The 26,686-nt window shown below is 57.2% G+C and overlaps 2 protein-coding genes across 6 annotated transcripts in view; one reads left to right on the top strand and one right to left on the bottom strand.

Annotated features, from left to right (window-relative positions):
* Letm1 (leucine zipper and EF-hand containing transmembrane protein 1) overlaps window positions 1-9,262 on the top strand; it is a 39,983-nt gene extending 30,721 nt beyond the window's left edge. Inside the window, exons 11-14 of the mRNA XM_076863955.1 lie at window positions 2,642-2,776; window positions 4,348-4,535; window positions 5,311-5,449; window positions 6,456-9,262. Coding sequence (XP_076720070.1) covers window positions 2,642-2,776; window positions 4,348-4,535; window positions 5,311-5,449; window positions 6,456-6,605 — 612 coding nt within the window. The 3' untranslated portion in view covers window positions 6,606-9,262. The remainder of the gene's footprint in view (window positions 1-2,641; window positions 2,777-4,347; window positions 4,536-5,310; window positions 5,450-6,455) is intronic.
* A 3,400-nt stretch (window positions 9,263-12,662) lies between these two features.
* Fgfr3 (fibroblast growth factor receptor 3) lies at window positions 12,663-26,440 on the bottom strand. Of its 5 annotated transcripts, none has more exons than XM_076863953.1 (17): window positions 26,236-26,440; window positions 20,126-20,395; window positions 19,907-19,960; window positions 18,694-18,863; window positions 18,489-18,612; window positions 18,212-18,402; window positions 17,255-17,405; window positions 15,795-15,985; window positions 15,487-15,632; window positions 15,015-15,136; window positions 14,829-14,939; window positions 14,559-14,749; window positions 14,298-14,420; window positions 14,152-14,222; window positions 13,800-13,937; window positions 13,552-13,657; window positions 12,663-13,417 (listed from the first exon to the last, which is right to left on the bottom strand). In XM_076863953.1, exons 1-17 carry the CDS (start codon window positions 26,342-26,344, stop codon window positions 13,271-13,273), a joined length of 2,415 nt encoding a protein of 804 aa, XP_076720068.1. In that variant the 5' UTR covers window positions 26,345-26,440; the 3' UTR covers window positions 12,663-13,270. The 5 variants fall into 5 exon arrangements, with proteins under 5 accessions (XP_076720068.1, XP_076720064.1, XP_076720065.1 ...); XM_076863949.1 differs by lacking the exon at window positions 17,255-17,405 and adding an exon at window positions 16,450-16,594 and having other exon boundaries at window positions 15,487-15,635; XM_076863950.1 differs by lacking the exon at window positions 17,255-17,405 and adding an exon at window positions 16,450-16,594.
* Between the last annotated feature and the right edge of the window lie 246 nt (window positions 26,441-26,686).

The raw sequence follows: 26,686 nt of genomic DNA, 5'->3' as shown, positions 1-26,686 counted from the left end.
GAAGGGATAAGAAGAGGGAAAAGATACTCTCAAGGGAGAGAGTGAGTGTCTCAGAGAGGAGAGAGGTAGCATACCTCTCATGCACTCCAGTTTTATTGGGATCCCAGGGATGTTGCCAAAGAGTCCTACTTTTGACTGATAGCAGGATGACATCAGACTCTCAAGTACCCACTGTCATGGCACCTCTAGGTTACCTTAGCCCAAGCTGACTGGTTCTAATTGGATTCTTTTTTATTTGTATGCTGTACTGAGAATTGAACCCAATGCCTCACACATGCTTGGCAAGTGCTCTACCACTGAGCCACTACCCCACCCTAATTGGATTTTTTTTTTTTTTTGGTAGTTGTAGATAAACAGAATGCCTTTATTGTTTTATTTGTTTATTTTGTGTGGTGCTATTAAACCCATTATCTCACATGTGCTAGGCAAGAAATCTAGCACTGAGGTACAGCCCCAGCCCTTTAACTGGATTCTTAACCATACATTCTTTTTTTTTAAAGTTTATTTTTTAGTTATAGGTGGACACAATACCTTTATTTTTATGTGGTGCTGAGGATCGAACCCAGTGCCTCAGGCATGCTAGGCTAGCACTCTACCTCTGAGCTACAACCCCAGCCCTTAACCATACATTCTTATAGATTTTGTGGTTAGGAGAAACTACTCTTATCTCCCAGTTTCAAGTTTTGGTCACAAAATCTTCCCCTTTGGGAAAACTTGGGTTCCTCTTATCAACATTATTTTGGGCCTGCATTTCTCTTGCAGTTAACATGTAGTTTGCTGAGAAATGTGACATAGCTTGTTCATTTCGGCCAGGCAGGGCTGCAGGTAAATTGCTTCATGGAAAAGAGAGTAAGTGGGGGGTCAACACAGTGGGCTGACTTGTATTAACCTTGTATTCCCACTCACATATAATTGTCCCCTTAACCTTAACCTTGTATTCCCACTCATCTATAATTATCCCCTAACACCAAGACTTACCGAAGCCTCAGTTATCAAGAGGTGTGGTGGGGCCAGCCCGTGGCTCAGTGGGAGCACACCTGCTAGCATGCATGAAGCCGCAGGTTCCCTCCCCAGCACCACCACACATGAAAAGGTGTGATGTTGCCGTAAAACGGGTAAAGAGATAGGCCCAATGGAAAAGAAGTAAGCACCTAGACAGGCAGGGTCAGTGGGTTTTCTACAAAGGTGCCAAAATGGTGGAGTAGGGAAAGGGAAATCTTTCAGCAAATTGTGCTGGAACAGTAGATAGCCATATGCAAAAAAATTGACCCTTGACCCTTATATAACTCACACAGTGTATAAAAACTAGAAAGGCAGGCTGGGGATGTGGCTCAAGCGGTAGCGCGCTCGCCTGGCATGCGTGCGGCCCGGGTTCAATCCTCAGCACCACATACAAACAAAGATGTTGTGCCCGCCGATAAATAAAAAATAAATATTAAAAAATTCTCTCTCTCTACCTCTCTCTACCTCTCTCTACCTCTCTCTCTCTTTAAAAAAAAAAAAAAAAAAAAAAAAACTAGAAAGGATTATAAAAACTCCACAAAGGAAACATGGGAGAATATTTTAGTGATATTAGATTTACCAGTAGATAAAATAGAACAAAAGAATATGATAAAGGTGAGAAAAAAAATCAATATATTTATCTATCAAAATTGGAGACTTTTGCTTCAAGAAATACTTAAGAAAGTGAAAAGATCAGCCATGGACAGTGTGAGATATTTGTAAAACATTTACCTGACAAGGACTTGTTTCTAGAATATATAAAAAACAAATAATTTTATTTCAGAAGTGGGCAAAAGATTTGAAGACACTTGACCAAAGAAGACATACAGCTAGCCAGTTAAGCACCTGAAGTGCTTCATTCACCACCAGTGAAAGGAGAAGCACATTGAGATGCCACCACACCCCTATTAGCACAATCAGAGTTGGAGTGAGACTGGTTGGGGATGGAGCTCAGTGGTAGACCATTTGCCCAGAAAGCAGAGGCCCTGGGTTCCATCTCCAGCACTGTGGGGGAAGACAAAACTGGCCTGTCCCAACCCTGTGTTGGTGAGGATGTGGAGGAGTTGTACCATTTTGGAAACCACTTTGATAGTTTCCTAAAAAGACAAACCTACACCACACCAATTACCAGCCTTTCCATTCCTAGGCATTTTCCCATAGGAGCCTGAACCTGAGCGTTCAGAGCAGCTTTATTTGTAATCACTTAGCTTAGGAAACAAAGCACATGTCTCTCAGTAGGTAAGTACACTAACAAGCTTTGGTCTAGCTGCTGGGGTTAAAAGCACACTGATACCACATGATGACTCAGAACGAGTCAGAGAGGAGGATGTGCTGGCGACTGCTCTTATGTAAAACCCTGGAGATATAGGCTGACTTATTGGGCATGAGGAGGATTGAAGTCCTGGGGAGGCCAGCCGGTATTGGGCTAACCAGCATGTTCACTGTCCAGTGTTGTACGCTTCATAGGTACACGTATGGGTCATGCTGAATGTACCTGATGACACGCTCAGGCCAGTGTAGCCCCATCTGGGCTCCATCTCAGTTGAGACTACCCCAGGTACTAGCCCATAAGGTGCGAACTCCCCGCAGGAGGAGCCACTGTGTCCCTTCACTTAAACCTGTTTTGCTTTTTTCCTAGGAAGAGGAAATAACTCAGGAAGAAATTGATGTCCTCAGTGACGCTTGCTCCAAGCTGCAGGAGCAGAAGTCATCTCTGACCAAGGAAAAGGAGGAGCTGGAGCTGCTGAAGGAGGACGTCCAGGACTACAATGAGGTGGATAGGATGGGTGGGCATGGCCGGGCAGCTGCTCCCCGGTGACATCAGGGGTGGGTAGGGTTTGCTGCTAAGGCTGAGACTGAAATTAATAGCTTTATCAGCCAAAAGATTTAATGATATCTGTCAAAGATGTGATAAGGGAAATTTCAGAGGGAATCTGGAGAGAAACCCAAACTAAAAATCAGTTTTATTCCAGAGCTTTTCCACGGCAGCTGTAGGGGCCACTGTCTGCTTGAATGTAGCCTTGCCAAGTCTGAACATGAAGGTGTCACATGGCCACGCCCCTCGACAGGCAGAACCTTAATTTCATTCACAACTCCCCCCAAAGAGAGTGGAGCCCAGGGTGCTCTACCACTGAGCCACATCCCCAGACCTCTTTTTATTTTGTATTTTGAGACAGACACTCTGGCCTTGTGTTGCTGGGATCATAGGTGTGCACCCGGCACCCAGTTGACGGTTTTCTTTTCTTAGATGGTGGTTCTTTTTCCCTCTTCCTTTTATGGTGCTAGGGATCAAATTCAAGACTACCAAGTGCTCTAACACCGAGCAACATCCTACATCAACTAGTGATTGGTTTATAGATATTACTTTCTAATCTGATGTAAAAGAATTATTTTCACAGCTTCATTGGGAAAGGTAACAAGTTTTGAGATTAGTAAAAACCAATTTGCCTTTTGGGAGCACCATTTCCCTCTGGGGTGCTTCTCCATGGGAAACATGCCTCTGTCACTGGGTGAGATGGTCTCTTGTTCCCACTCCACTCTTCGCCCCTGTCCCTCCTTGGGGGGCACTGAATTAGAATTCCAGGGGGAAACACTTAGGTTTCCTCAATGCTTCATTTTTTTATTCTTCAGCAAATATGAAGGAAGATGAGTTTCAAAAAATAAGAACCAGCCAGATGCGGTGGCACACTCCTGTAATCCCAGCAGCTCAGGAGGCTGAGGCAGGAGGATTGCAAATGCAAAATCCCAGCCTCATCAAAAGTGAGGCGCTAACCAACTTACTCAGTGAGACCCTGTCTCTAAATTTAAAAAATATAAAATCAGGGTAGGGATGTGGCTCAATGATTGAGTGCCCCTGAGTTCAATCTCTGGTTTAAAAAAAAAAAAAAAAAAATTATTTGATTGGTAGGAAGGAATAAGATTTTGCAACTTTCTGTTGTTGGAATGAATGCATTTTTGGAGGAGTTGGTATTTATTTTTGCAGTGCTAGGGATCAAATTCGTTGTCTCACAGTTGCTAGGCAGGTGCTCTACCATGGACCTACACCCCTAGCCCAAATGAATGGGTTTAATGACTTTTTCAAGTTAAATTTAATATAAGATCCCCACTTTTTTATTTATTTTGTACTGATTTTAACCCAGGGGTACTTTACCACTGAGCTACTTTCCAGCCCTTTTAATGTTTTGAGATAAGACCTCACTAAGTTGCTGGGCCTGCCCTGGAACTAATGACCCTCCTCCCTCAGCCTACTGAGTCGCCTGGACCACACAGGTGTCACCATCGTGCCCAGCTCCCGCCCCCACCTGCCTTAAAGATAGACTTTTTAACTGCAAATAAATTTTTTAGGACTTGCAAGAGATCAAGAAGGAGCTTTCTAAGACCGGTGAAGAAAAATTAGTGGAAGAATCTAAAGCCAGCAAGAGACTAACAAAGCGCGTGCAGCAGATGATCGGGCAGATTGATGGCCTGATTGCACAGCTGGAGACGGGTCAGCAGGCCGGCAAGCTGGGCCCTGCCCAGGGCTCAGCTGCGGGGTAAGTGGGCATGAACAGAAGAGGCTTCTGGGCCCAGGTAGGCCAAGCCTGCAGTTGACAGGCACTTTGCCATGATCTGTGCTCTGTCCTTTCTGACTCCAGAGTGTACATCTTGGCTCTGCCTGATATCACCTGGGAGCTGGGGTCCACTCTAGGGGCATCTTTGCTCATAGTTTTTTCTTTCACACCTGAGTTTTTACATTCTGATGCTGTTTCACCTGGGTAGCTTACTCCTGGACCTGTTACCTCCCTACTGATGTCCCCCTACTGCCCTCCCCAGCATTACCCTTCATAGTCCAGCCTCAGCCCAAACGGTCAAGATCTCTCCTGCCTCCTCCATCTCCCTGACCCCCACACTCAAGGGATGCCATCATGGGGCTGTCTGCCTTGTACTGCAGTATATTCCAGATTCTTGCAGCCGCAGCTGTGCTTGTGTGTGTGGCTTGCTACCATCTAGACCACAGACCCTGCGATGCAGCAGGCTGGTAGCTGGGACACACCCCTGAACCCAGAGGCTCATCGACCTTTTGTCCTTGTGGCAGACAGGGGCCCAAGGACCCAGTGATCCTGTTCCAGGCATGCACTCCAGGGTCATGCACCCAAGGAAAGGGTGGGGCTCTTGGCAGGGTGTGAGGAGTCTCACTATCAGAGGTCTTTCCTGTCCGCCAATTCACACGTGGCCATCAGAGTCAGGGCTAAGAGTAGGAGCTGGGTATGGCTGTGAGGTTCCAAGGGCAGGGCATGGTGGTGGCCACATGCAGGCTGTGCTTCCCAGGGAGAATGTTGTCAGCGTCACTGAGCTCATCAGCGCCATGAAGCAAATCAAGCACATTCCAGAAAGCAAGCTGATGAGCTTGGCCTCAGCACTGGATGAAAACAAGGATGGCAAGGTCAACATCGATGACCTCGTCAAGGTGGGTCTCAGTAGGACTGAATCGGGCAGGCTGGCTGGCTGCTCTTCTGCTCTAACGTCCACAAGTCCAGGGAGGGGCTGCTTTTGGGGGCAGTCAGGAGGTGGGTTCCCTCAGGCCTTGGCATAGGAAGTAAGTTGCCAGAGGTAGAAAGTGCTGATGAAACAGCAAGATGGACCCTCCTGAAGGCCTTGAGGTCACCTGTCATGACCATGACTTGACTGGCTCTGACAGGTGGCAGCGTCCAGGTCCAGGAGAGGGTATTGAGAAGGCCCCTTTAGAGCAGGCCACCTGCCGTGCCTGTGGGACCCTGGACCTGGCTGGGCATGGTGCGTGGGGCAGCCAGGAGCTAATCCTAGAGAAGGACACCAGCCAGATTCCAGGCTGGCAGTGTCTGCCTTTCTTGCTCGCTTGTACCTGTGGCAAGCAGGGTAGTGGGGCTGAGTACACCCGTCTGGGGTGGCCTGAGGCCTGAGAGGTAACAACAGGTGGGCCCCAGGTCAGCCCTGGAGACCTGATGGGAAGTCTGGGTTCTCTTCTGAGGGGTGAGACTTAATCATTTCTGCTTCTGAAAAAACACTGCCTTCATGGTCCTGGTGCACCTGGCAAGGTAGTGAGTTTTCAAACATAACCATAGACATTGCCGAGTTTCTTTTACTTCCATTTAAAAGCAAGGCACTGTCAGACTTACATGCTAAGCACCGTCCCTCCTTCCCTCCTCAGTCTTCAGAGCAGAGGGGGATGTGCCCCAACCTAGCACCCTGTGTTCTGGGGAAGCCCCATGCAGGGCAGGCCCCCAGCAGTATGGTGGGGCCTCGCTGGCCAGGGCAGGGCTTAATGCCAGCAGCCTTGCTCTGCTCTCTGGCTCCCCGGGGAACCCTAGTGCTCTGGGGCCCTGGCATGCTGTGCAGCAAGTAGGTTCCAAACCAGAAGATGGCCTAGAGCAGGGGTGCTCCCACCCGTACTGTGCAAGAGCAGGCAGCCCCTCTGAGCCCTCTCATGTGCACAGGTTATCGAGCTGGTGGACAAAGAAGATGTCCACATCTCCACTAGCCAGGTGGCTGAAATTGTGGCCGTGCTGGAGAAGGAGGAGAAGGTGGAAGAGAAGGAGAAGGCCAAGGGCAAGGCTGAGAAGGAGGCTGCAGAGGTGAAGAACTAAGGGAGGTGCCCAGCTCACACACAGCCCCGTGGGCATCCTCTTCCTCCCGCACCGCTGTGGTGGGATGATGTGAGAGTGATTGCTTTGAGGTGATCTTAGTGGCAGATCTAATATTTTGTCTGGAATAAATCTGAAACTTCCATAATCAAGTAATTATTAATTTTCATCATTCCATGAAGATTAAGTCAGTCTGCAATCTGGGAGCCTCGAGGGAGTTGTGTCTGGACTCACCTAGTGTAGTACTCAGTGGCCCCACAGAGGCCACCGACAGTTGCAGCAGGGGCGCCTCCCTGCACGTGCCTGTGCCATCTCAGGGCCTGACCTGTGCTCTCTGTTCCTTGAGAGTGAGGACTACGTGGACTCCCAATGCCCAAGTGGAACTGGGCGGATGCACCTCATGTTTTCAGAGGTGCTGGGCAAGAATCAGACAGGAGCACAGCCCTCCTCAGCTTTGAAGATCCTTCAGCTGGTCTGTGAACTTTGATTCCTAAAAATCTGTGTAAATAGATCGTCTGTTCCCGCATTTTCAAAGTCATCTTTGTGTGACTCTTCTTGACAGAAGCGTCTGTGACTTCAGTGGCCTCTGGAAGTAGCACCTCTCCCGACAGTAGTGCCCATGTCTTGAGTGGATCCTGGGGTGTGTTTCCTGAGCTCGCTCTTGATTCACCTTCAGTCTTCCCCGTCCTTAACTGACTAGTACAGGACTTCTGCACTTGAGAGTCTGACTCAGGAGTAACATCCAGAATGAACTGCGGGGGAGACACACCAGTGCAGCCCTTGAGAAGGAATCATTTGCCAGGTGATTGCCACACTGTTGGGGTCCAAGGGTTAGGCCTTCACCACAGCCTGGCTGGAGCAGGTTCTCTGGGAGCACATGTGGGGCCCTTGATGGCTTCCCTTGTGAAACACTCTGCCCACTGGAGGGGCCATCGCCCACAGCTGGCCTCCTGGGCCAGGGCACCCAAATGGTCTCTGCACTTCAGCCTTTGCATGGCCCCACCAAGTCCTATGAAGGTGGTCATGTGAGTGAGCAGTGGCATCTTGAGGGGCTTGCAGTGTACCCCCCATGTACTTAGGGGCTGGGTGGTATCTCTAGGGCTCTGGTGGCCAGCAGCCTCTTCACATTTGGTGGCCCTGTCGGGGACAGTTCCATGTGGGCAGGCCAGAGCTGGGTGTCCTGTGGCCTTTCCACCTTCCTGCTCCCCCAACAGCTGCACTTGTCCTTTGAGGCTGTGTGTTGGCAGCAAGAGTGTCCTTCTGGAAGGCTCCAGACATAGGACCCATGAAGCCAAGCTAACCAGGGAGGGGGTTGCAGCACTCAGAGATGTCAGTTTCTCGGTTACTTGGCTTTTTCCCTGGCCTTTAAAGAAGAAACTTGACAGAATAGGAATCCGATTGTACAGTCTCACCTGGAGACACAGTCAGAAGCCATGGGGCTCTGAAGGGCTTGGTTTCAGGCGTTGGAGAAGGGAGTGTTTTAGCCTTGGAGTGATCTTTATGAGTCACCTGCCCACACTCCAGCAGCCTCTGAGCTGTCAGTGTCCTTCCTTTTGAGGACAAGCTCTGGTTGCCAAATGTGCCCCACAGGAGGGATGTCTTTCCTGTGAGCAGCACTATGGGCCCATCAGCTGTATCCTCGACCTGCATGGCTTTGCCAGAATTGTCATCCCCTCTGCTCTGGAGTCTGCCCTCCCTGATTAGGCAGCGCCTTGGGATGTGGGCGCGCCTCCAGGTGCCATTCGGACCTGCGTGGTGGCACACATGTGGGTGGGAGGTTCTGGTGGGTGCATATGTGGTGTTTGCAGGCCCTCTCCCCGGTGCCATTCTGGATGTGTTTTGTTATACGGAATCTTATTTATTGTAGCCAAGTTGGTGTCTGGGTGTGGTTGTAAGGAATGATAGATCCAGAAGCCAGGGCCTTGTACGATGAAGACCTGCCATGGTGGTTGTGTCTAGCTGTCCACAGGTTGTGCCTGCCCTGCACCTGAGCACTCCACCTTCCTGTGTTTCCTGGAACTGGGGTGTCCATGTCTGTGAAGCAGCATTCCCAGCACAGCAGTTCAATGCGCCCTCCTCACGCCCTGCACACCCACTTCTCATACAGGCACTGGGAACCAGTGTGTGGCATCCGGAGGCCATTGAAATATCACAGTGCAGCTTTTTAAACGTGAAGGGCACCATGTAATTTCTGAAAAGCAGCCCCCAGGTGGTTCTTATTGTGCCCCTGGCCAGCAGGGTGGTTCCTCCTGGGAACGCAATGGGGGAGCAAGTTCTCTGTCATCCTTTCAGGGTCCCATGGGCCCCCAGCCGGGGCTCTGTGTAAACACTTTTTGTAGAAATGGTATTTTCATTTTATTAAAACATCAAGGCTGTGCTCCTGTAATATTTCTGAACCATTTGACATAAGTCAGATGGAAACTCAGCCGTCTTAAGTGTCTGCCTTCATGACGGCAGTGTGGGCCCAACACTCAAGATTCCAGAGGAGCCTTTGTCCTTTGAGGCTGTGTCCTTTGAGGCCCTGGATTCAGGCCTCTTCCTTGTGGGACCTCTGAGACCCATGTCCCCTTGTCCTATGACACTGACAGGTTATGTGGTGATGTTTCAGACACCATTCGATGTGAGGAAATGATATAATAAAGTGCCACTTGATGATTGTCTGCTGTGGGCTGGTTTGTCTAGGTTGGTGAACTCGCTGCCTAAGGAAGCCTTCCCCAACCCACAGACCTCAGGGAGTCCTGAGAGCCAAGGCACCCCGCACCCAGATTGTTCCTGGCTGAGACTGGTGGTCCTGGTATCCTGAGTGGGTGAGGGCTGGACCATTGCGAGGGGTGCTCCAGGAGGATCAAGGGGCCCAACCCTACCCAAGGGGATCCCCAGGAAGGTGGGGGCTGTCTTCACACTGCAGCCCCATCTTTAGATCCCTACCCTGGGGTGGCCTGGCTGGGGGAAGGTCTCGGCACCCCACCCCGAGCTCAAGGGCACCAGCCTATCAGCATTTACACTTGGGTCCACTGCTGGGGGCCTCCCTAGACCCCTTGGCCGTGGGGTCTGTGTCCTGGGACACAGCCTGAGCTGGACAGCCTTGGGCACCTCAGGAGAGTTGTCCAGGGACAAAGCCTGGGCCGGACCCTATTTGTATACCATTATGAATCATCCCAAGACCAGGGGCCACAACAGGGCACTAGGATTCAAGAAGTGCCTATTCTGGGGCTGGGGTGGGCTGTGTTTGCTGGTGGACATCAACCTAAGGAGCAAGCAGCCAGCACAGAGGGCGTCAACTGCAGCAAAGACACAGTAACCCAAACAAGGTGAGGGCCAGCAGTGGGTGGCAGGCAGGGGTTCTTGAGAAAAGAATGTGCTTCATGTGCCTGGTCGGGGTGACACTACGAACAGGACCTTCATGCAGAACACAGTGACCTCCCAGCCTTCTGGGGAGGCTCATTAGCCAAGAATTCTAGCTGATGGCCCTGGGAACCCGAGATCCACCCCAGCCCTGGGAAATGGACAGCCACAGGGCTGCCTGCAGTGCTGGGAGCCTTCCTGTTCCCAGCATTGGCCTGATCAAATCTTGCAACCGCAGGGGCCACCAGCCATGTTCAGAAGGCATAGCTTTCATCAGCAGAAAGCAAGGGACTGTTCTAGACCAGAAGAGGCCAGCAAGGCAGCAAAAAGGGGTTCCTTCACTGGGCAGAGATGTCCACAGGAAGCTTCATGACTGTCTAGTGCCCTCCTTCTGTGGCCAGCAGTGGTGTGAGTCAACTGAGCAGGCTCCTGGCCTGCCCCAACTCCCTTGGCCAGCCCCCTTTCCCAAGAGCCTATGGGGTTCACCAGGGCACAGGCTGGAGAGGGGCCTCAGGGCAGCGACAGGGTGCAGTGCAGCACCAGGGGGCGCTCCACTTACATTCTGCCTACCCAGGCAAGAATGCTGAGCCCCGCTGAGGGACAGCAGTGCCTCTGGCCCAAGCCCACCTGGCACCCCCTCACTGCCCTCCAGGCTGGAACTTCAGCAGTCCTCCTCCAGTTGACCTCTGCTTCCCAGTCCTGGTCAGTCCAAGGTGTCCCCATGGCCAGTCCAGTGTCCTTGCTCCCAGCATGGGATCTCTGGACAGGGCTCTGGGGGTTTGGAGGATTGGCTCTCCTTGTGAGGTCACTGGCAGGCAGCCTGCCCCCAGACTACAGTGCTTCCCTGAATCAGACCCCAAGACCTAGTAGCCTCACCTATCCAGCTCCCTCATCTGGAGGGCCCACTTGGACCAGCAGAAAGCAGAGCCTGAGAGAGAGTGCACCAGCTCAGCTCCAGTGCATCCAGTGCCGCCATCTGGCCTAGACCAGAGGGTGGGGGACGGGCGCAACAGCCCTCTCCTGTCTCCTCTAGGAAGGCTTCCCCCACTTGTGGGTAGCCCTGTGTACCCCGGTTGTCAAGGCCCACCAAGCAGCAACAAAGGGTCCTGACTTAACAGGCTCCTGGGGACTCAGAAGCAGCCCAGGTGTTCTGTGGCCAGGGAGCTGCCCAACCAGCTGAGGCCAGAAGCACAGCTTCAGCCAAAATAGTCACTGCAGGGTCACGGGGTCATGGCACTAGTGGAGCCCTGGTGGTGGTGGGTAGCAGGCCTGGACCAGGAGGGAAGGTGGTCAGGAATAGGGGTGTGGCCACCAGTGTATAGGATTTAAATCAAGAGGCTCATCTACATCTTTAAGTGGGAACTCACATAGTGAGTGGGGTGATGCGGGACAAGCCTTAGCAGCAAGTGCCTAGACGGGAGGGGTGGCAGCCAGGGAGCTCTGCAGAGCCAGAAAGCTTCCTCCTCATACCCACCAGGGCCCCTCCTGAAAATTCCAACTTGCCTGAAGCCTCCTTGCTCTTGGAGCCTCCAGACCTCCCGTGGCCTGAGGTTCTGTTGGCTGGGGTCAGGTCCCTTTACCCAAGACTCACATCTCCAGGTGTGGGAGCCAGAAGCCTGGGCTGCAGACCCTCTGAAGGCATGGCCTGGATGGCCAGTCCCCTCAGCCTGAGGAGACCTGCACCTCCATCTGGGGACCACCCGGGCTACTACTGTTCCCTCAGTGGCTAGTGGGCCCTCCCTCGCTAGGGAACAAAGAACAGAACCTGTCCCAGACAGGAAGTAGGACAGAGCTGCCAAGATCCCAGCAGAAGGCAAGAGGCACAGGCAGGGACCAGGACCAGGCCTTTCTCTTTATTTTCTGGAAAGTACATCTGCTGGTTGACAATCACTCCCCAGTATAAGCCACACCTCTGGCCACTGCAGCAGGCCATGAGCCACCAGCGACCAGCAAGAGGCAGCCACCCAAGCTTGGGGCCCATTAACAGTACACAAAGTAACAGAACTGAATTCACTGCTTTCTCTCCCCTCAGCTCTGAAAGGTAGCAGTCCAGGCTGTAAAAGTCTAGAAGCATTGCGTAAGAAGTGTTAAGTCTACAGCAGATACATCTTGTAAAAACTCAATAAATTACATATATAGATATATATAAACCTGTAGCATCTAATAACATCTGAACCTGCAAGCAGGGCCAGCCCCCACCCCCCCGACGTGGCCCCCACCTGGAACATGCAGCAATTGGAATCTGTATGAAAATACCAGCTTGCTTTGAAGTACAAAAAATAAATCTAGAGAAAGCCCCTATAGAAAGCTAGTTCCCCTGCAAAGGAGGCCAGAGGAAACACGAGCTCAAGGAGGCCCTTTGGCCGACTGCCGTCGAGGCTCAGCCTCCGGTGAAGCTGCACGTGCTTCTGCAGCCTGGTAACTTGGCTAAGCCTTGGCTGTTAATAAGTTAAGACTTTACTCTCTGCCATGTGCTGGCTAAATGCTGTGAACATGGGTGGGGTGCAAGGGTTCTGGGGGTTGATAAATAGCTTTACAAATATACAGGGTCCAAGTACAATTTTTAAAACAAAACTGCGGTGCCAGAAAAGCCTGCTGCTCCCCTGTGTTGCATCTGCCTCCCGAACAAGCCTCAAGGGGCCTCCCCCATCAGGCAATGCCCCCTGTACCCTGCAGCATTCCTTCCCTCCACACAGATACTCTTACAGATATGGATGTATATATATCATATACACAGAATCTATTTATATAAATGTACACTCATTTCTGGAATAAAACTTTCGGATAGAAGGCAGAGGCTCCCACCTTCGGATACCCGTAATTTCAGTCTTGGAGGGGCAGGGTGGGAAGTGGGGAGGCCTGGAGGTGGGGAAGCTGCCACTCACCCCCAGGCACAAGGTGCCACTCAGGAGGCTTGCCACAGAGGGCATCCCCGCAGCTCAGCTTTGGGCACTGGAGGGCCTGAGGCCCACTGTGGACACTGGGTCCAGCCTGGCCTGTGATGCTTCTTATGGGGTGGTGGTGAAGGACCAGGCACTCTTACATTCCATATTTGGTCCCCCAAAACAAGGGTCCCTTGGTGCTCCTGGCAGTGGTGAGTCAGGAGATCACTGTATAGCAGCGCAGGCCCCAGGAGACCTCTGCACCCAGGGGCCGCCAGACAAACACACATACACACACACACACACACACACACGAACATCTATGTCCATCTGCCCATCCATCCTGGGTTTGGGCCCGGGTCCACTGTACACCAGCAGCAGCATTGTAGGCTGGGATCCACTCTCACATTGATGGGGCTTGGCCTAAGGGCCAAGGGCCCTTCACGTCCGAGGGCCCACATTGCTGGGTGGAGCTGGGGGCAGCAGGTCATGGGTAAACACAGAGTCGTCCCCTGAGGAGCTGGAACTGGGGGTGTCTTGGCCACCTGGCGAGTACTGCTCAAAGGGCACTGACAGGTCCAGGTACTCCTGCCAGGAACGGAACCAGTCAGTGCTGTGTCCTGCATGAGCCCCAACCCCAGCTGTGCTCAGGCTGTCCCCAAGGACACTCCCAAGGGGAAGCAGAGCAGCCACATGGGGAACAGAAGGGGGCTGGCACTCACATCAGTGGACGTCACGGTGAGGATGCGGTCCAGGTCCTCAACCAGTTGTTTGAAGGTAGGCCTTTGGGAGGGCACTGCGTGCCAGCACTCACGCATGATCATGTACCTAGGGGTGAGGCTGCTCAGGCCCAGCTCCTCAGCCTGGTCCACCTTGCAAACACAGGGCTACCAGCCCCCCACCCACCACAGGAGCTGCGCCCAGGCCCTAGCAGGAACCCCCAGGGGCCCGTGGCGTATGCTGTGCTCACAGGTCGTGTGTGCAGTTGGCTGGCCTGTCCATGCGGTGGCCCTCCTTCAGCAGCTTGAAAAGCTCCTCCACGGGTATGCCGGGGTACGGCGAGCCCCCCAGGGTGAAGATCTCCCAGAGCAGGACCCCAAAGGACCAGCTGCAGAAGTGAGACAAGCCAGTCTGCCCTACGATCCCAGGGCCCAGTCCTTCAGCAGCCCCACCCCAGCACCTGCCACCAGGGACTAGAGGGCCTAAGGGCTGAGGGGAGGCGGCTGAGCAAAGGAGTGCAGAGCGCACTGCCCCAGGGCTGTGTGGGAAGCACCCCAGTCTGCTCTGTCCCTGGCTCCCTGCTCCCCCCTAGGCGCACATACACATCACTCTGGTGGGTGTAGACCCGATCAAACAGGGCCTCGGGGGCCATCCACTTCACCGGCAGCCGGCCCTAGGAGCACAAGAGCAGGTGTTGGCTGCCAGGCACCTCTGGCTCCAGCCCTCGCCCACCCGGGGCCAGGCTCACATTGGTGGTCTTCTTATAGTAGTCGAGATTGTGCACATCACGGGCCAGGCCAAAGTCGGCTATCTTCATCACGTTGTCCTCAGTCACCAGCACGTTGCGGGCAGCCAGGTCTCTGTGGATGCACTGGAGCAGGGATGAGCAGAGTCTCCTGGCATCTCCTCACCTCTGCCCCGCTGTGCGATGCCCTGGTCTGGGTCTCCACCCCAGCAGGTCTGTCACCCTCCCCTCAGCCCAGAAGGCCTGTGCCTCCTGCCCACTCACCTTCTGGGATGCCAGATACTCCATGCCCCGCGCCACCTGGTAGGCACATGACACCAGGTCCTTGAAGGTGAGCTGTTCCTCAGGCAGCCTGCAGGTGTGGAAGGAGTAGTCCATGCCCGGCGGCCTCCGCGCCCGAAGGTACTCCCTCAGGTTGCCCTTGGCCGCGTACTCCACCAGCACGTACAGAGGCCCTGCAAGCACAGGGCCTCAGAGGGGACACCAGGCCCAGGGAGGGAGCCGCCCGCCCTGTCCAGCCGGCCCCCCACCTACCGCCCTGCGTGCAGGCCCCCAGCAGGTTGATGATGTTCTTGTGCCTCCCAATCATCTTCATCATCTCCATCTCCGACACCAGGTCCGACAGGTCCTTGTCAGTGGCATCGTCTGTCCCGGGAGGTGGGGTGTCAAGCAGTGGCGCCCTCAGCCCACCCAGGTGCCCCTTGCTGTCTCCATTCTCACCTTTCAGCATTTTCACCGCCACTGTGACGGGTCTGGCAGCACGGTCCTTGTCGATGCCAATGGCCTCTGCCATGACCACCTGGCCAAAGCAGCCCTCTCCAAGAGGCTTGCCCAAGGTCAATCTGGAAGCAGAGAGGCTCTGAGGGTGCACCCTGGCCCAGCACAGCCTTCAAGGCCTGGCTACGCCTCCAGGAAGCCCTCCAGCCTTACCCTGTGCCCTAGCTCCTGAGACTAGGGCAGCACCCTCAAGCTTCTTGCCCTGTGCCATGCCCTTCACATACACACCCTGAGACCCTGAGAGGTCTGGGTCTTCCACCTGCATCAACAGCTGCCCTGTTTTCAAAAGCCACTATGTCCAGCCCAGTTCCAGTCTAAAGTCAATCGGGCCTCTACACGGTGACTGTCCCACCACCCACCACAGAACCCCTGCCAGGCCCCAGGCATCTGCACGTCATCCCTCACCACCACTGACCGGGCCCGGGACAGCTCCCATTTGGGGTCGGCAGGTAACTCAAGCTCAGAAACATTAGCCAGCGTGGGACCTTCTCCCGAGGACAGCCGGGCAATGCGGACCAGCGGTGTGTTGGAGTTCATGGACGAGTTGGACTCCAAGGATACCTGCTTGGGTCAGTAAAGGCAGGTTGGTGCTGCACGACAGGGTGGGGGGGCAGAGGGGGTGGGTGAGGACAGCCCCAGGGACAGCAAGGCCAGGGCAAAGCAGGCTTGGCTCTGGGAGCTGGGGTGGCAGCGGCTCAGAACCTGGTATCTACTTTCTGTTACCTGTCGCTTGAGCGGGAAGCGGGAGACCGTGTGCACAGTGGGGGAGCCCAGGCCCTTCTTGGGAGGGCTGCGCAGGCGGCACAGCGTTACGGCTGCCACCAGCAGGATGAAGAGGAAGAAGCCCACCCCGTAGCTGAGGACGCCTGCATACACGCTGCCAGCCTCGTCTGCCTCTGCCAGCTCCTCCTCCGCTGTAAAGACACTGGCGTTGGGGCCTGGCCCAGTCTCCCCGGAGCCCCAGGGCCAGAGCCACAGCTCCAGTGGGGTAGGCAGGGCTCAGCCCCCAGAGGGACCAGAGCTAGGGACCAAGGCCTCCATGGCCCCACAGGCCCAAATGCTGCAGTCAGAATGTCTGTGGAGTCGAGAGGCCCAGACCCAGGATGGAAGCAGCCCAGCAGAGCAGCAGCACCACTGCACCCAGCACCCGGAAATGCTGAAGCCAGAGCAGGGCAGGGGGACCTGGGGGTGCAGGGGAGGCCCGACCTGGGCCAGGATGGGCCAGGTTGATATTCCCAGGCCACGAACCAGGCCGGGCATGAGGCCTACATGTGGTGGGCAGCCGCAGGCAGGGCCCTGCCCCACCCTGCAGCTCTGGCTTATCCTGAGCCAGCCCAAGGACAGGTGGGAAGTCATTAGCAGCAGCAGTAGCAGGTACCTGGCAGCACCGCCAGCCACGCAGAGTGATGGGAAAACCCGATAGAATTGCCCGCCAGGCAGGTGTACTCCCCCGCGTCCTCAAAGGTGACATTGCGCAAGGATAGAACCTCTAGCTCCTTGTCGGTGGTGTTAGCGCCCGCCGTCTATAAAGAGAGAACAGAGCGATAGGCGAGCGCCAGCACCGCCCACGGGCACCGTGGCAGAGTCCACACAGCGACGATCCAGCCAGGCTGCAAGGAAAACACTGCCACCACCACTTGGCCACCACCACGGCCGGCCACGGCCACGGCCCAGGGCCCTCCGCCTCGTGCTCTGGCACTGGCATGGAGCCTAAAGCCAGTCCCTCCACCGGCGAGTCCTCTGTCCCAGCTGAGCGTCAGGCAGGCGGGCAGCATGGCACCGCTCAAAGGCAGCATGCAGGGTTAGTGCAGAGAGGAGAGGTGCAGATGGAGGACAGGTGGACAGACAGACAGACGGACAGCAGAAGGCGAGCAGGCAGAGTCGGTGGCCAAAGAGAGGCCAAGAGTGGATGCTCCGTGTGGGGCTCAGCCCCTGACAGGCTCTGAGGACCTTCTGGGGGTGCACATCGGGTACAGGAGGGGTCAGCACAGGCCAGGAGTCTGAAGCCAGCATTCACAGTCGTGGGCCTGGGCTGCCAGCGTTGCCAGGCTGGCCACAAGCAGAGTGCGGCCATAAGGTGGAGGGAGCAGGAGGGGACGTGCAGGGGCGTGCAGGCAGGCACAGGGCCGGGGCGTTGGAGCTGGAGCTCGGCGTGCCAGGCAGGCGTGGGACAGAGTTGTTACCTGCTCGGGGCCCATGAACACGCAGCCAAAAGGCCTTCTCGGCCACGCCTATGAAATTGGTGGCTCGACAGAGGTACTCGCCCCCGTCCCTCTCCGACACATTGGCCAGGCGGAGGCGCGCGTCCGCCTCCACATTCTCACTGATCCAGGACTGCGGGGACAAGAGACCTGGCTCAGGCACACCCCAGGAAGCCCAGCTGGACACCAGGCAGGAGGCAGGAGAGCCCCAAGGAAGGCAAGGGATTGGGCTGCGCCATCCCGCAGGCTGCCTAGAGGAGGCGCCAAGACCCGCAGGTGATGGGCTGTGGCTTCACAGGATGCGCCTTCTCCATATCCAAACTCCCACCCAGAGCCCAGACCCCTCAGCCAGTCCCGCCCCCAGGCCCAGAGAGTTGGCTGGGCCCAGGGCACGCACGCTCCTGAGGGCACACATGCTCCCACAGGCCCACGCCACGGGACAGAGCCCCGCAGCCTGTCCCAGCTCTATGGACTCTGGCTCCCGTCCTGCTCCAAGTGCTGCCCCACCCCCACAGGCCGCTTGTCTCTGAACAGATGTTTCTCTTTGGGTTTCCAGTGTTGCAACCATCCCCACTCGGGTGGCCCCCACCCTGCAGCCATGGGAACCAAGCTAGGGCAGGGAAAGGCAGCGGGTGGCGAGCGGTGCCACACCACGCGGCTGGCAACAGCCACGTAGGCCAGCTCTGGGAGTGGCTGTCCAGGTGTGAGGTCCTCGAGGGTGTTGGGAGGTTCGGCAGCTGCCTCCTGCCCTGGGCCACCATCACTGTCACCTGAGCTCAAGCCTACCCAGAGACCTCCTGCCGGCCAGCTCCAAGCTGTAGGGCTCCAGAGGGCCGAGGCCAACCCAGAGCAAACAGGGCCACAGGCTCCACTGTGGCCCTGAGCCCCACCTTCCTCCAGAGGCTCCCACCCCGGCCGAGCCCCGGTGGCAGTGCCCACCTTGAGGACGGTGACGTAGGGCGTGCCGTCAGGGCCCACCTTGCTGCCATTCACCTCCACGTGCTTGAGCCACTGGATGTGGGGCTGTGCATCACTGTACACCTTGCAGTGGAACTCCACGTCGCTGCCCAGCACGGCTGTCTGGTTGGCTGGCAGCCCCGCCTGCAGGATGGGCCGGTGCGGGGAGCGCTCTGCAGAGGGGTCAGCAGGCTGGTCAGGGGCTCGGCTGCCCTGGCTGGCTGCCACCCAGCTAAGTCCCAGGGCCGGCTGGCCTTACCCAGCACGTCCAGAGTGTACGTCTGCCGGATGCTGCCAAACTTGTTCTCCACCACGCAGGTGTAGTTGCCGCGGTCGGAGGGCACCACGCTCTCCATGACCAGGCTCCACTGCTGATGACGCAGCTGCAGGTGACATGGGACCGGCTGGTGAGCAGCAGCAGCAGGCCCTGTCCTGCCAGGCCCCCAGACCTGCCCTGGGCCCACCTTGATGCCCCCAATGCGATGCTCCCCTCGGAACTCCTTGCCGTTCTTCAGCCAGGAGATGGAAGGAGTGGGGTTGCCAGCAGCTGGGCAGCGGAAGCGAACCGTGTTGGCAGCCGGCACTGCCAGCAGTTTCTTGTCCATCCGCTCTGGTCGAGTCCAGTAAGGGGCCCCTGTGGGTGCAGGTGGATGTGAGGCCACAATGGAGACAGGGAGGAGAGGTCCACCTCTCTCCTTCCAAAGCTGGCTCCTGCTAAGCCTCTAGCCTGTTTCCCCTCCTGTTTGGGGTGTGCTGGCCTTTCAGGGTCCTCCCTGTGGACTGGACACCCTCAGACTGGGCCATGTCTACTCCCCGCAAGAGGCTGCTCTTGCTGAGAGGCTCTGGCCTGGGGGTATGTCCAGGGAGGCCCCTACCAGGAGGGCACATTGGGATAGGCAGCCCCTGAGGGAGGCCCAAGACCCAGCCAGCAGCCCAGCAGGTCCTGAGCCCTTGGACATGGTTTCTAGGAGGAGGAAATGGAGTATGCAGAGCAGGGGAAGCAGCCAGGCCATGTCAGCCCCCAGGCCTCTGCAGTGCCTTGCAAGGATGGCAGCCTGGAGGTTCTGCTCCTCCCTGCCTTGGTGCCCAGGGCCACTGGCACCACCTCCAACCCCCACTGGGTTTTCTCCTTCTCTGGGATGGGGGTGGGGGCACTGGTGCTGCCTTCTTGTCCAGACCCATTAGGATGCTGGGCCTTGCCCCCCACAAGAAAAGCAGCAGGTCCAGGACCAAGGAGGGAGGTGACTGCTGCTCACAGGGACCTCACTGCTGTCTGCCCCAGGGACACACCTTGTACACGCACAGCTGCACACTGAAACACCCCGGCACAGCCACCTGCTCCTGCTGTGGTGTGACAGTCACCCCAGGGGCTCTCAATCCCTGGGCACATTTGTCCCTCAGCCATCTTCATACTGGGACAGCCCCTCACCCAGAACCAACCCCAAGTCCCCACGGGCCAGACCTGGCCTCGCCTCTCCAGAACGCTGTATCAAGCCTCCCCATGTGAGCATGGGTCTCTCCCACCCCACGGCCACCTGGAGCTCAGAGCCAAGCATCCAGAGCCACTGGTGGCCCACAGAGGTCATCCCCCAGGCCTAGTGAGGCGTCTTGCCTGCCCGTGGTGGCCAGGGCTGGGCAGAGGGAAGCAGGCCCTGAGTGCCCAGCCCCTGGTCTCACCTGTGTCCTCAGCCACATCCTCCCCGTCTTCATCGTCTCCAGAGGATGGAGCATCTGCAGTACAGGAGGAGTGTGAGTGGGCCCAGCCGCAGCCGCCCCCAGCCAGGTGCCCTACAGGGGCAGGGCTGCTGCAGCCACACTGCCGGAGCTGGCCCTGGCTTCTCACTGCCGTGCCAGCCACGCCCCCCCACCCCCAGCCTGCACACCCACAGGATTTACCTGTCACACGCACACTGAAGTGGCACAGCACGCGCTGTGTAAGCCGCTGCCGGCAACTGTAGGCCCCAGTGTCTTCATGCGAGGCATTTAGCACCTGCAGCTGCTGGGGCCCCACCAGGACACGGCCCGAGGACACCAGTCCCGAGCCATCCTTGACCCAAATCGTGGGACCCACAGGACCACCTCCGGGTGGGTCACAGCTCAGCTCCATGGTGTCCCCACTCCCAAAGACCAGCTGCTCCTGCTGGCCAGGCTCAGGCCCTGGGACCTCTGTGGGTGAAAAAGGCAGCACTGAGGGAAGCCTGGGATCAGACACCCTGCGCCCAGCGCCTGCGCAGCAACTCAGCACAGCTACAGAGGTCCTGAGTGGGAGGGTCTGTCTCCAGAGCCAACATCCTGCCAGATAACACTCAAATCAGGGGCCAGAACCTCCCCTAATCAGCCCAGGGGAATCAAGTCTCTCGGTTCTGCCAACCAGTCTCTGTTTCAAGGACTCGACTCTGCGCTGGGGTACAAAAGCTGCCTTCCAAAGACAATCCCTAAGTGGCTGGGCATGGCTGTGCTCCAATAAAATTTCTTTTGGACGCTGAAAATTCTAATTTCAAAGTATTCCAAAGGGGGCTGGTATGACTCAGTGACAGAGCATTTGCCTAGTGTGCATTCACCTTGGGTCTGATCCCAATGCCGAGGGAGAAGAAAGTGCCACTAAGTGTTATTCTTTTGATTTTTCTACCATTTGGAAATGTAAAATCCGTTCTGGGCCCACCAGCACAAAAGCAGGGAGGACAAGCAACACTACATCAACCTCTGGCTAAAATAAAGTTCAAAGGAGGGGATGCAGCAATTCCCAAGGAGGCCCTCTCCTCACCCACAGCCCTCACCGCAGCTTCAAGAGCAGTTCAGAGGAGCTGGAGAATACCATGCCAAACCCAAAAAACCAAAGACCAAAGGTTTTCTCTGATAAGCAAGTGCTAATCCATAATGAGGAGCTGGGGGTTGAAGGGACTTTCGGTTTTGCAAGGAGGGGGTAGAGATGGGAAGGACTGCCGCAGTCTGGCTGGGCACAAATCACGAGCCACTCAAGCAGGAACAAACTTTATTTCCGAACTCCCCTGAACTCCCTTCCAGAGACACCACACACCCACCGGAACTCCCTCCACTGGGCCTTCACCAACCAATTCGAACTCCAAAGTAGCGGGGCACCCAGAGGCGGACAGCAGGGGTCTAGGCAGACAGCAGGGGTCTATAGACAATTGAATATACAGCTTAACTTAACCATCATCATCTCAATGGTTCGCTGACCTCACCTCTCAACCACTCCCTCTGGCAAAATGCCAGGTGCCACCCTGACTCCACTTGGCTGGGGCCCTCAACAAAGGACAGTGGAATGAGATGGACATTGTTACCCTATATACATGTATGATCATACTACTGGTGTGACTCTGCACCAAGTTCAGCCAGAGGAAGGAGACATTGTGCTCTATTTGTGTACAATGTGTCAAAATGTATCGACTGTCATGAATAACTAATTAGAACAAATTTTAAAGTTTAAAACAATAAAAATAAAGCAGTGTATATGGAGAGCCAGGGACCAGCCCCTGCCCCGGCAATAAGAAGGAAGGAAATGCAGGTCAGTAGGTCGGATGGGTCCTATTCCATGCAAGGTGCAAGGCAGTGGCTGCAGCCAGCAAGGCAAGCCCCGCCCCAGGTGGCCAGGCAAGGGAGCTGCAGTGGGACTGGCTAGTGGCGGCCCCTCCACTCCACACAGCTCCACACAGCCTTGGGTACAAGGACAGCCCTCGAGGTACAAGGGAGCCTGGGTAGGCCCAGGAGAGTGGCTGATGTTGGGCTCTTGCCTGCATGGGGCCTGGACCCTGCTTCACAGATGCCACAGACAGGGAGGGGAAGCAGTCTAGCCACCAGGTGAGTGCTCAGAGCTGAAGTGTAGGGCAGATGAGGAGCCCGGGCCCTGCCCTGAGGGCTGCCAGCCTGGGGTGGGAGCGCAGCACCAGGCAGGTATGCAGAGGTGGCTTCTGGCCTCCTGCCCAGGGCTGCCTAGCTGCTGATGGGCCCCCAGGCCTGAGACCAGGGACACACCACCAGCAGGGCTGACCATCACCCCAGACCTCCCTGCCAGGGCATACAATGCCTGCATGGGGGCAGCTGGGCTTGGGGCCCAGGATGGGCGGGTGGTCCTGCTAGGCAGACCTTTCCTAGCCAGCTGGACGCTGCACCATTACTTGTCATTCTGCCGACGCGTGGCCTAGATTCGAGGCCCAGCTGCCCACTCTGGCCACACCAGTCCCTGGCTCCCCGGAAAGGCATGACTCTGCCTGTCCCACACACCCAGGGCCATGGGATCCAGCCAAAAGAACCCGCTCAGCCCCTGAAATACCTATGGGAGCCTGCATCCCACAGGGAACCACAATTTAAGGCTAGCCCTGGTGGGCCCGCAGTCAGGTGGGCTCTTGGCCTGACCTCCATCCCTCCATCCCTGCTGCCATGTCCTGTGGGGACCACCCAGTGCTGGAGCTGCTGAGGCCCCCCAGAAGGCCAAGGACAGGCTGGTAGTAGCCTCAGCTTCAGGCCTTGGCCAAAGGCAATAGCCAGTTGGTTCCGGTTTGGTCTGGGCAAGGACAGCAGGTCAAGCCATCCCCACAAGTATTTGCTTCAACCTGGTCCAGTGAGAGGAACTGGGAGGAGACCCGGAAGAGCCCCAGGCTGGTCATGCAGATGGCTGCTGGTGTAGGATGGGAAGGGAAGGGGCCCTGCACTCAGCCATCGCTGACCCTTGACCTGCCCATCCACCCTGCTGCGGGGTGCCAGGAGAGGCCAGAGACAACAGAGTGACCTCAGGCAACAGAGTCTCCACCTCCTTTGATCACATTCCAGGGCCCATAGGGCCTGGGGCTGACCTGCAGGAACTGGGTTAGGAGAGTCTGGCAGGGAGATGCCAAGGGAAAGACAATATGTGACTGGCCTGAGTGGACACTATCTCCCCCTGTGGAGGCAGCAGCAGAGCCCCCAAATGCCCCAGCCTGGCCTCCATGCTCACCAGGAGGCAGGAAGGTTCTTTCCTCATCAACAAGGAACCACCTGCACCCTCACTAGCCCTGGGCTCCTGCTGTGCCTGTGGGGATGATGTCTGCCACGTAGGCCTCACAGCACCTAGTGTCCCCATGTCCCACGGAGCTGAACCCAGCCAGAGCACCTCAGACCAAAGAGAGCTCACTGTCAGAGCTGGAGGAGCATGGGTTCTGGGGGCAAGGTATGCTGGGCCTAGGGTCTCCCCGTCTCTGAGCCTCAGTTCCCACCACTGTAACCCAATTCAAAAATACTACCCTATAGGCCTGGGACCCCAGAAAGGCCACCTCACCTGCTTACATGCTGGAGCTGGTGAAGAGGGGTGGGGGTGAGGGGCATTTCTGCCTGGGTGTCTTGCCCCAGGCTACAGCCAAGCCAGCCTGCTGAGGAGGGTCAGGGCTCCTGCCCAAGAAACCATTCTCCTAGTGCTGAGTCGCCACAGCTGAGGCCCAAAGCACCCTGCAGAACTAGCATCAAATTCACACTTGACTCTAAAGCCAGCCACCCCAAGCTCAGGGGGAGCTAAGCATTCTGGCTTGGCCCAGGACACTGTCTGAAGCCCAGGTATGGGAGACATTGCCAGGTATGAGGTTAAGGTAGCCTAAAAGAAGGGCAGTGCCCCAAGGGACCCTGAAGGCAAAGCAAAGGTCTGGCTTTCCACTTCCCCTCCCATCCCACCCGGAGACATTCCGCAAAGTTTCGTAACAAAGTCAGGGGGGAAAAAAAGGGATCCGGAGACCCGGTGGGCTAATGAGGGCTTATGGGGATTATCCAGGCTAATCCTCAAAACAATCCTGCCATTATCAGTCCTCCGTCCTCAGTCCTCTCGGACAGGTGAGAAGCCTGAGGTTCCAGGAGGGTACCCTGAACCTGGCCCCACAGCTGGCAGCCTGAAGGTCTAGGCATATACCCCCTCAAACAAAAGGGGGCTGGCTCACAGCTTCTCATAAATGACTAAAGCCTGACAGACCCCTGCTCTTCCCTGAGCCCAAGCAGGTCCCCTAACCCTTGGGCAGACCCTAGGCCACCTTGTCCTTAAGACCTCAAGCCCTTTGGTTCCCTTCTAGACTCAACTGTAAAAGGAGCACCCACAATGGGTTCCAGTCCTAAGTGAGACCTGAAGACAAGGAGGGGGTGTGGGTGACAAGGGGGCTCCTAGTCACAATACAAGGGCTGGGAGGGCAGAGGATTAGCCTGGGTTAATGAACCACCCAGAGGCCTACAGGGCTCAAAGTCCAGCCTAGCCCAGGAGCAGTGGGGGAGGCTGGAGCCAGGACCTAGTTTCTGGGGAAAGACCTGCACTCCCTCTCCCTCGAGGTGGCTCCTAGCTGGGGTAGGGTTAACCTCCCGACCTCCTACGGGCCTCCCCAGAGAACATGGTCCAGCAAGGAGGCAGGATGGAGGTTGCCCTTGCTGGGCCTGAGGTGGCCAGAGCAGTCCAGTGGCTAAAGCTCTCCCCACTGCCCTTGACCCCACACGGCTCCACCTCCATAATTTATGTTCCCGGAGAAAGCACCAGCCGGGACCTCTGTAAATTTCACAAGGTCTTTGTATTTTTACTGCTGGCCCATCTCGTTAAGGAACCGGATTAAGTTTATTGACCTATCAACTCCCTACCTGTTCCACCAGCTATAGTGAGGGGGCGGGGGTACCGCCGCGCGCGGGCGCCAGGAGCAGCGAGCCTGTGCGCACCCTGCCGGCGCGCAAGGAGCCTAGCGGGGCGGCCACCGTGCGTCCGAGCCGCGGGGTACAGCCGCGGGCCGGGCGCCCCTCGCCGCCCCTCTCTCGGCTCGCTGACATTCCCGGGCGTAGGGAGTAATATCTTTATCTGAATGCGCATGCTAATGCGGCCCCCCCACCGCCGCCTATTCGGCGCCCTGGAAGCTGGGCTGTCGGAGCAGGCGCTAAAAGCGCGCGCTGACCTCCGGACGGCCTCTGTCACGCCGCTGAATGACACGCACATTCAAGCGCCGGGCCCACTTTCATTCATAAAAAAAATGACATTGTTCCGGGAGGCTGCAGCCGCCGCCGGAGAAAGGGGCGCGGGGGCGCGGGGAGGGGCGCGCCACCATCTGCCTCGTCCCGCCGCGCCCGCCGCGCAGCTCGCACCTCCCCGCGAGGCCGCCGCCATCAATGCGCGGTCTGTGGCCTCCCGGGTACAAAGGAGCGGCTGTTCGGGCCTCGGCCCGGGTGGGGCAAGGCTCACGGGGCGAAGGCCTCCCTCGGAGCGGTCGCCAGCCAGACCAACCCTCCACCCAGCAGTCCGCAGCACCGCCATGCTCCCCTGCGCGCGCCGCGCCTCAGGTTCGAAAGCGTGTGCTGGGCAGGCCTGGCGCACCCTGTCCTCCTGTTGCTCTGCAGGCTCTCTTTGCTGACCCTCGACGTCCTGCTGGACCTTGACCGCCAGCCCGCGTCTGCGACCCCACAACCCTGACATCTGCGCCCTCACCTCCCACAGCCCTCCCTGCCTGGTGTTGGGTGAGCACCCAGGGGCAGACCCTTTGGACCCCCGGGCAAGAGAGTAGGGAGGGGGTGGCGGTGGCCCGGAGGCTGTCACCTCATCACGCGGGCTCTGGAGGGCAGAGGCCGAGCTTAGACTTACGCACTCCTACCCACCTCCAAAGTCCAACCTCTTGCTTTAGCTGACGCTGGCCAAGCACTGAGGCCCCGGGAGGGCGGGGGGCACCAACAATAGGAAGTTTCCACTGCGGAGCACCCGAGGGGCAACAGTGGAAACTCGGTGGTACCCCCACCGCGCCCTCTCGACCGCGCCTCGGCTGGGGAGTCGCGGGGGACGGGAGTCTGGCGCCTCGCACTTGGGTGGTGGCCCTGCGGCTCCAGTAACCCCATAAACCGCCGCGTCGGCTCTGGTCGCGATCTCGGGAGAAAGGGACACCAGAACCCGACACTAGTCCTGCAGTGACACTCCACCGGGACTTTCTCGCCACTCAGGCCCTGTCCGGGTCCCCGAAGCCTCTACCTGCCACCGCCCGGCCCCTCTAGGTGCACGTTGCGTGCTTCCTTACCTGCCGCTCTCGGCACGACGCGCTGCTCTGTGCCCGGGGGCTCGGAGGCGACGCCCGCCACAACCGCCGCGGCCACGCACAGTGCGAGGGCGCAGGCCGGGGCGCCCATGGCGGGGGCGGAGGCCGCAGCGTCCTCAGGAGGCGCGCGCGGACATGCTGTCCCCCACGGCCCGGCTCGGGCTCCCGCAGGAGGTGGGCGCCGCTCCGGAGTCTGCGGGAGGAAAACAGCTCGTTACCCGGGCCGGGGCCAGCGCCCCGACCCCGCCGCCCCTCGGCCGCCCCTCCCGCCGCCGCCGCCGCCGCCCAAGGCTCACGGGCCGCCTGGCGCCGGCCGCCTCCTCCCCGCCGCGGTCCCTCCCTCCTCCTCCTTCTCTCCCTGGCTGCCGCAGAGCCCTCCCAGGGCGGCGGCGGCGGCGGCAAACTTTCCAGAGCGGGAAGCCCGCTCCCGGCC

The sequence above is a fragment of the Callospermophilus lateralis genome, chromosome 8, assembly GCF_048772815.1.
Source record: "Callospermophilus lateralis isolate mCalLat2 chromosome 8, mCalLat2.hap1, whole genome shotgun sequence".
NCBI classification, from domain to species: Eukaryota; Metazoa; Chordata; class Mammalia; order Rodentia; family Sciuridae; genus Callospermophilus; species Callospermophilus lateralis.
Note: the sequence above shows the minus strand (reverse complement) of the source record. Positions and strands in the feature narration are given on the sequence as shown.

Coding starts and splice junctions, on each gene's coding strand:
- Fgfr3 (XM_076863953.1), bottom strand. CDS start 26,344: ATGGGCGCCCCGGCCTGCGCCCTCGCACTGTGCGTGGCCGCGGCGGTT. Junction 20,396..26,235: donor CGTCGTGCCGAGAGCGGCAG/GTAAGGAAGCAC, acceptor TTTCACCCACAG/AGGTCCCAGGGCCTGAGCCT. Junction 14,750..14,828: donor GGGGGCCTGCACGCAGGGCG/GTAGGTGGGGGG, acceptor CTGTGCTTGCAG/GGCCTCTGTACGTGCTGGTG.